This window comes from Nicotiana tomentosiformis, chromosome 6, assembly GCF_000390325.3.
Source record: "Nicotiana tomentosiformis chromosome 6, ASM39032v3, whole genome shotgun sequence".
Classification (NCBI taxonomy): Eukaryota; Viridiplantae; Streptophyta; class Magnoliopsida; order Solanales; family Solanaceae; genus Nicotiana; species Nicotiana tomentosiformis.
The window spans coordinates 95813971-95823602 of NC_090817.1; the positions used below are offsets into that span (position 1 = coordinate 95813971).

General features: G+C 32.1%; 1 protein-coding gene across 1 annotated transcript; it reads right to left on the reverse strand.

The window, feature by feature from the left end:
• LOC138894448 (uncharacterized) lies at positions 1–399 on the reverse strand. The gene has a single exon (XM_070179144.1). It carries the CDS (start codon positions 397–399, stop codon positions 1–3), a length of 399 nt encoding a protein of 132 aa, XP_070035245.1.
• Positions 400–9632: the final 9233 nt, after the last annotated feature.

Here is a 9632-nt window from a genome sequence, read left to right on the forward strand (position 1 = left end):
CTACCGATAGACACGGTTTACAATAATAGAATCTCCCACAAGCGTAGACACATAAACAGGTGCACTCATAGAATTACGAGATATATCTAAAAAGGAAGCAAAGTAAGATGAGACATATGAGTACATGAAATGCGGATCAAATAAAACTGAAGCATCCTTATGCCGTACTGGAACAATACATGTGACGACAGCATCTGAAGCAGCAACCTCGGTCCTACCTCGAAAAATAGAGAAACGGGCATGGCCTCCCCCTCTAAGATGACCTCTACCCGCTTGACCTCCACCCCTAGCTGGCGGTACAGGTGGAGCAACAACTGGAGCAGCAACCATTGCCTCTAAACCCTGTGGACCTTGTGGAATCTGTGCACCCCTCCTAAACCTGGGACAGTCCCTCACCATATGCCTTATGTCACCACACTCGAAACAACCTCTCAGCGGGCGTAGTAATGAGTAGAGTATCATTCCCACAAAAACTTATGATTAACTTTTGACTGATTCAATCTCAAATAACTTATCGATTCAAGAGATTTCTCACAAAATAGATAATTGACTAATTTACTACCTAAAAAAAAATTATCAAGTAATGAAATAACAAAAAATCAACCACAACACTTAAGCAATTTCGGATAACAATCAGTAGGAGACGATATTCCAGGGTCACGGGTTGGCTAACAATCGTGTTGCGTTCTTGGCTTAAAATGACTAATTGATTTATCTAGATTGTTGATTGACAGGGTTGATATTACTCATAAGAATCTGCCGAGTTATTACTCGCCTATTCAAGCTAACTTAATGCATATATGTCTATGGAATAAAGATTAACAAGAATGCATTTACACTTCCTGTATTTCAACCAAATAATGCAATTAGGTATATGTCTATTCTAATTGTGAATCTGTTCCCCGATGCACAGGTTCAAGAACTTGCTCTATTTAATTCTATATGCAATCTAGAATTCTCATTTTTCGAATTCAACTCTAGATTCGTAGATAATATTTCACTATTAGCTACTCAGCAAAATAATTAAGAACATAATTAAATAAATAACCCAATATGATAAAATCAAATTCGTCAATTTAAACTTCAAACATCAACATTCATGTATCACCCATGACCCTAGAACAATAGGGTTCTTAGCCACTCATGTTCATACAATCATCAAAAATAATGTTTTTAAACATAAAATCAATGAACACTAGAGAAAGAATGGAAAAATTGCTCAAATCCGTGCTCCCGAGTGTTTCGTACTTTTATTTTCCTCTCTAAGTTAGGCCACCCCCTCAAAATCGTGTTTATTTATGTATTTATATCATGTAAAAACAACCCCGAACGAATATACCCTTTCTAAGGCGAAGTAGAAATTACTCTGCGATTTTTGCACACACACGCCGCGCTTGTGTATTTTATCAGCGAACATGCATTTTTTCTTGGCAAGCCATTTTTACACTGCCGCGTCGTGCCCTATGCGGCGCGGCATTGTTAATTTCTCAGAGTGAAATTATTTCATCTTCTTTTGACATCCAGACTTGGTACACGACCTCCGAACACGATCTCGTTGTTGGAATCCAAGAATCTGGCTCCTCAGCGACTTTGTCTTCTTAGTGGGGAAAAACTTGATTAAGAATTTCCTTGCTAGATCATCCCAAGTGTGGATTGAGTTCGCGGGATCCTTTTACAACCATTCCTTAGCTTCCCCCAACAGTGAAAAGGGAAACAGTGTCAGCCTGATATAGTCCTTGGAAACGTTCGAATAATTATAAGTGTCCGTAATTTTCAAGAAGTTCTGAATGTGCCTCTGCGGGTCTTCATGAGATAGACCCATATATTGCCCTGTGGACTGAATCGGTTATACCATGTACTGTTTGAGTTCAAAATGCCCTGTGATATCAGGCTTCACACTAGCCTGAGTCATATTAGCAAGATTGGGCCTCGCGGCTTCTATCATCAAGCGCTCTTCATTACCTGCCATCTCTATTGGTTGTGGTTGAACTGCGATGTCCAACTCTCTTTCTATTCTAGTTCTAGCTTCGACTTCCTTCCTCACTCTGTGAAGTGTTCGTTCAATTTCAGGATCAAGATGAAGGAGGTTGTTTGCGCTTCTACTCCTCCACATCCAAGAGAAGAGCCTGCGTTAACACAAACAAGGCAAACTGAAAATTAAAACTTGAATAAATAATTAATAAAAGCTTAACTCAGTCAAGTAGCTAATTTCTAAGTCCCCGGCAACGGCGCTAAAAACTTGTTGCGACCAAACACACTCACGCAAGTATACGTGGTCGTCAAGTAATAGAGTAATGAGTAGAGTATCGTTCCCACAAAGACTTATGATTAACTTTTGACTGATTTAAACTCAAATAACTTATCGATTCAAGAAATTTCTAACAAAATAGATATTTCACTAATTTACTACCTAAAAAAAACTATCAAGTAATGAAATAACTAGAAATCAACCACAAAACTTAAGCAATTTCGGATAACAATCAGTAGGAGATGATATTCCAGGGTCACGGGTTAGCTAACAATCGTGTTGCGTTCTTGGCTTAAAATGACTAATTGATTTATCTAGATTGTTGATTGACAGGGTTGATATTACTCATAAGAATCTGTCGAGTTATTACTCACCTATTCAAGCTAACTTAATGCATATATGTCTATGGAATTAAGATTAACAAGAATGCATTTACACTTCCTATATTTCAACCAAGCAAGGCAATTAGGTATATGTCTATCCTAATTGTGAATCCGTTCTCCGATGCCTAGGTTCAAGAACTTGCTCTATTTAATTCTATATGAAATCTACAATTTCCACTTTCGAGTTCAACTCTAGATTCGTAGATAGTATTTCACTATTAGCTACTGAGCAAAATAATTAAGAACATAATTAAATAAACAACCCAATATGATAAAATTAAATTCGTCAATTTAAACTTCAAACACTAACATTCATGTATCACCCATGACCCTAGAACAATAGGGTTCTTAGCCAATCATGTTCATACAATCATCAAAAATAATATTTTTAAACATAAAATCAATGAACACTAGAGAAAGAATGGAAGAATTGCTCAAATTCGTGCTCCCGAGTATTTCGTACTTTTATTTTCCTCTCCAAGTTAGGTCACCCCCTCAAAATCATTTTTATTTGTGTATTTATATCGTGTAAAAATAACCCCGAATGAATATACCCTTTCTAAGGCGAAGTAGAAATTACTCTGCAATTTTTGCACACGCACTGCCGCGCTGCATGGGACGCCGCAGGGTTAATTTCTTAGAGTGAAATTGTTTCATCTTCTTTTGACATCTAGACTTGGTACACGACTTCCAAACACGATCTCGGCTTAATTTATTGGGCTTTTACTCAGACTTCAAAGCTCCAAATTGATCGATTTAGCTCCAAATTAACTTTTAAACTCGAAATCACTTCCTGCAAGGCATAAAACACGTACCAAGTGTAATTCACTATCATTTAAGCTCAAACACACGTAAAATGTAGTAATTAGAATGCAATACTACAACTAAAATACGAGTTTCTAGCCTAGCATCAGCTTGTTATAATTTCGTTTGTATGGGCTCATTCTAACCAGAGACGGATGTTTGAACCCAACGATGTATATATGAAAAATTACAAAAAATTCAATAATTATTAAATTCTAATTTTCTAATCTCAAAAGTAAAATGAGTTTATCAGTGAAAACATAAAAGTTGAATTCATCAAAATATCTAAGTATAAATCCTAAATTCGTCTCTACTGAGAAGAGTTTTGAGTACATACCTTCACCTCCACCTGCCAAACAAAGAATAATATGTAAATGATAAAAAATAAAAAAAAAAACCTCCACTCTTTCCCTCACCCTCCAACCACATCCAACAACAACAGCAACAAAAAATCAAGTGAAATTCCACCAGTAGAGTTTGGGGAGGGAAGTGTGTATGCAGACCTTATCCCTACCTTATGAAGTTAGAGAGGTGGTTTCGAAAGATTCCCGGCTCAAAAATATTAAAAATGAAGCAATAGATAAACAATAGCAACAACAAGATAATAAGACAATGGAAGCAAATAATATAAATTCTTATTATAGGAAAAATAAATAAATTAATAAAAGGGAAGGAAGATTAAATTTAGTAAAGAAAATTGAACCAATAAGACAAAGAACGTGTGAAGAGAGTAGACATGGCAATTATTATCACTATTTTGTTTTTAACTTAAGAGGAAAAACATCGTTGGCTGGTCTCCATCACATTCAATATTCTTGTGATTGACTCTACTCTACTGTTCACTGAATTCTTTTCCTTTAAAGATTCGAAGGATTTGAAACTTTAAAGAGCAAAAATAGCATATAGATAAGATAATCAAGAATCAAGATAGTACCTTTGACATTTATGAGTAATTCCTAGTCTTTATTTCTCTTGAAGTCATTAGGTTTGCTTAATATTTTCATCAATAATAATTGTAGTTGACTATGTCTGTTTAAATATTAATCCCAAACAATCAAGAAGATACTGAAAATCAAAGCTGAAATAGGAAATCATTTGACTTAAGAAGCCTAAAAGTTGTCACTCTTAATAATTGTCGTGAATCTCATTTTTAAAAGTGTATGGGAAATTTTTACGTCAAAGTGCCAAATATATCCTTATACTATAAAAAAAAGTTTAAATATATCATTCGTTATACTTTGGGTCTAAATATACCCATGCTGTAATACTACTGGTTTAAATATACCCCTCTTCTGTTAAGTTTGTCCAAGGTGGACATCCAATCCTACATGTCACTGACATTTGATGAGGTGGATGCCACATGACATGCCACCTCAGCGCCCCTGATCCATATATAAAAGAGTAAAATTTGAAATACAATATTTTTCATGGTAGCGGTAATAGTGACAATAGTGGTGGAGGGGAACAAATTTTTAGTGGTGGAAAAAATAGAAGGGAGGGGTAAAATGTCTTAGGAGCACTGAGGTGGCAAGCCATGTGACATCCACCTCATCAAATGTCAGTGGCAGTGCCACCTAGGATTTGATATCCACTTTGGACAAACTTAACGGAAAAAAGGGTATATCTGAACCAATAGTATAACGACGGGGATATATTTGGACTCAAAGTATAACGAGAAGTAAATTTAAACCTTTTCTGATAGTACAAGAATATATTTGACTCTTTTCCGTAATTTTTATTATCCATAATTTAATTTGGTGCAAGAAAAGGACCTAATTTCAAAAAGATAACCTGAAACTTAATGTCTTAATCAAAGGGTAAAGTGATATTTGAGTTAGTTTAAAAGTAGATGACATGTGATAAATTCTACAAGGTGGACGATAGTGTTTTCATAATTTCTTTATTTCTTTAATTAAAAGTTAACAACAATATTTAAGTGTTGGTTGTAACAAGTAATTCTTTTTTCCCCCTATTTATGCTAAGTTGGTTATGACAAGTTATAACGAATAAGTTTTGTAATATTCGTTAAGACCTACAAAGTGGAAGTCATGTTCCCTTTTTGGTGATCTATATTTTCCATAGTAAAAACTAAAAAGTTTTCAATGATTCAAGTTAATCGTATATTAGAAAATTATTTTTCAAGGAAAATATTTTCCAAGAAGTATCACAACACATATCCAACGATTCAAGAAACAAAATGATTTAATCCAGAAAAATATGTTTTAGAAACATTTTTTATTATACCAAAACAATAGAAATCTGAGATTATTAGAAGAAGTATCATATAGTCTAGGCGAGTTCTACATTTGCAAAACACGACAAGAGATATTAAAGTATATAAATAAGCAATCATTAAACTTCGTCCCGATTTTAAAATCGTACAGTTGTAGATTTAAAGCGGACAATATCAATATTGAGTTAGACTCTTACACATGGGCGGAGTTAGAGTATTAGGTACAAGTCCGAATGAAACCCAATAGTTTTACTTAGGTTATGTATTTATATTTTAAAAATCTATTAAAAATATAAAAAATATTTAATTTTGAGCACAATAACTAAAATAAACTATGCATTTGATAGAAAATTTTGAATCGATAAACTTTAAGTTCTGATTCCGCATTTGTAGTCTTACAAAAACTGAACTTGTCCCTCTCCATGAGATGGTCAGAAGATTTTGGGAGGCACAAATCTAAAACGTGAAGCATCATTTTCTGGCAACTAACATGTAGGGAATAGCAGTGAAATTGTCTTTGTACATCTACTTCTACTATAATATAAAATATAATACATGCACCTGGTCATTTTCGTTCCTATATCAACAGATCCAACACAATAATTACAAGACGCACTTCCGTTTATACAGGCAAAAAATAAAAGAAAATAAATAAAAACTTATTAAAAAGGTAGTGAACTAGTGCCCATGACAGATGCAATGTATATAACAACATGCTAATTAATTAAGGTCTGTCCCAATAACAAGAGGCGGAGCCGAGATTTCAAGTTTATGAGTTCAGTATTCTAATCGTTTTAAGTTACCGAGTTCTAAATTAATAATTTATACATATTCAATAGATTTTCTAAGACAAATACATGGTTCAAACCAAAACTATTGGGTTCGACCGAACCCGTTCCCCGCACTCTAGCTCCGCTCCTGCCAACAACACTAGACAGTTTTTGTTGATAGGCTAAATTGCTAATTAATTTATTATTTAGATAATAAATTTCAATCATTTCGATGGAATACAGAACAACTGCATATAATAATATGACTATAAAAATATTTAATCTTCTATATGGCGAGTGGCGAGTAGTTAACGCCTTATGCTAACAGTATAAAACAAAACAATATTGAGTAAAATATTACTAACAATTTTTTTTTGTTTTTGCTGTCATAATCTGAATTAATCCATTTTAGGTTCCAGTTTATCTAGTTTATGAGTTTGAAAACCACATCTTTTTACTGTACAGAATCCTATGAGGAAACAGAATACGTTAAAAATTAAGAAAAGGCAAAGTAGGAATAGAAAATAAAAGAAAAAGAGATTGACAGCCAGGAGTTTCACAAATATTTACATAACTATATTTTTTCCTCCCTTTTTAATCTTTTCATTTAATGACACGATTGTAACAACACACACAGATAAATTACACGTACATCCCTTATGGTTACGAAAATCACAAGTATTTGTATGAATTTTCATAATATTACCATGACAACTTCCCCAAATTTGCAAACGTGTCAGCACAAAAATTAATTTGTACTAAAGTTTTATTCGCAGTAATACTTAATCTAATTCCCAACCCAGGAAAAAGAATTTCTTTGATTGACAACATTGAATTCCACAAAGAGAAAAAAGAATAAAAAAGTTTTATAAAAAAAGCAAAAACACCCGTGTATCAAATGTTATGATGTTAATTCAATTTATATAATATAGGAATTATTAATAGACATTTCAATTTTTCAAAGAAACAATTAAACTTTTAGAAGGATGAGTCATATTAGAATTATTGGAGTCTGGCGATTTTTGTTTTTTTTGTTGGTGTTGACATTAGCTGCTTAACTGCATGATAAATTCTTATCATATTATTTGACCTGATTTGTATTTAAAAGTCTATTAAATCTTTCTAACCAACGATTTCCTAAAAATTTTAAAAATATATTGAAGAGATTTGATGGTATGCATTTTTTTTTTGTTTCCCCCCTCAAAATGTACTTTCTCCAAAGGTTTTGGTTGAAAGTAGTTGCTTACCTACATGAACTTTTTTTTTTTCCCCTTTTGCAATTTTTCCGTTTTCGTATTAATAAAAATCAACATCAACATTTTTGTTTTAATTAAAAAAGGAAATCATAATGGGATTAGTTTGACCCTCATACATCAAAATTATTATAAAAAGAAAAAAGAAGACACATGAAGTGGGCTTAAACTAGAAGTTCATTGGATAGAATTGGGTTTGTAAGTTTGGGCTACCACAATATACAATAGAGAAAACATAAGTAGGCAATATTTAAGAAACATTTTCAGATACCTAGCACCAGTAGGTATTTTACAAAAGAGATAGCTAAATAAATAAATTCTTAGCAGGAAGCTACAAATTATATGGACCAAGAATCACGTTCCAAAAAAATTCAGAGCATTCAATTTCTTAAAATAGTAAGCGATTACAATTCTTCTCTTTTAGTGGATACAACTTCCTAAATTAGCGCCAAACAATAACGAAGAGAACTCTTGAATTTCGCTTAAATTAGTAATTAGCTATGCGTTTTCTGTTGCCACGTGCATATATAATATTAACGCGCTCTCATTCATTTGGGAAAACATATCTTACAGTTATTTTCAAAAAATATATGTGTCTTGTTGCAAATTAACACGTCCGTGCAAGTTTTTGTCAAACAGTGTCAAATTGTACATTATGCATGTGTATATAAATAGTATAATTATATATATATTATAGGTATAAAGTTTTATTTTTAGTTGTATGTCAACATAACTTTTACGCAGTAAGTATAATAATGGTATTAAATAGTTTATAAATTACAATGGTCCTTTTATTATATTAATATAAGAGTATAGTGAATACTTCAGTCATTGTATGTACATATTGTGTTTTAATATAATAATAGCAGATAATTAAATATATACATGGAATAAGTATATACATGGTATTGTAATAGTATACACATATATGTATATAATATATATACAAGTGGTATAATAGTGGATATTTAATATATATATATATATATATATATATATATATATATATATATATATATATATATATATATATATATATATATATATATATATATATATAATGGTATAATATATGTATAAATAATATATATGACATATTTTATTTATACTATTCATATAATATTCTGAGTACTGAAAATATTCTGAGAATATTTGAATGCTAAATTAAAAAAGAAAATTAGAGAGGTTTGAATGCTAAATTAAGCAACTATAGAATTTAGAATAGAAAATAGGAGGAGAGAGAACATAAAAAGATAAATAAGGATAAAATTGATTCCATAATTTGTGTTACTCATTAATTGTGCACATAATCTTTACACTATGCTAATATTGTAAAAGAATATGCTATATATGGAATAAACAACAAATCATACTATTTTCTTAAATACTTTTTAAAAGAAGCTCAGTAGTGTATTTTTCTCTATTCAATATGTTGGCAAGCATTGGATCTCGACTTTAAAACAGCTCTCCAAATGTTTGTGAAGCTTTTGTTTTTTCCTTTCTTGTTTTGTATTGCCGTTTGATATTTGGTGCGCAGTGGCCCGATTATTCCAAAATCGCGAATTAAAGGAGAAAGCGCTCTTGCCAGGAGCTTTCCCATCCCAATTTGGACTCGAGAGCTCTGGTCGAGGATAGAGAGATCAAATTCATCCTACCATATTGCTTGGTAGTAAATATTTGTGAAATTAATCAAATGATACCTTGAGTTTGAAACTAATCCGCTTAATGAATGACATTGTATGCCTAGCCGTAACCTTTTTCATGTGCCAAAAGTTACAACCAAATAGATTATTATGTATAAAAAATTTACATTCTGTTCTTTGATATGAACCAAAAAGTTCTAGGCAAAAAAATTACAAATATGACGTGTATTTTGGTGAAAACGGAAAACTATATGAGTAGGCCACTAGTAATAAATGGAAAAAGAAAATTATTCAAAAG

Bases quoted from the DNA above. Each gene is read 5' to 3' on its own strand.
- LOC138894448 (XM_070179144.1), bottom strand. From the start codon at position 399: ATGGTGAGGGACTGTCCCAGGTTTAGGAGGGGTGCACAGATTCCACAA.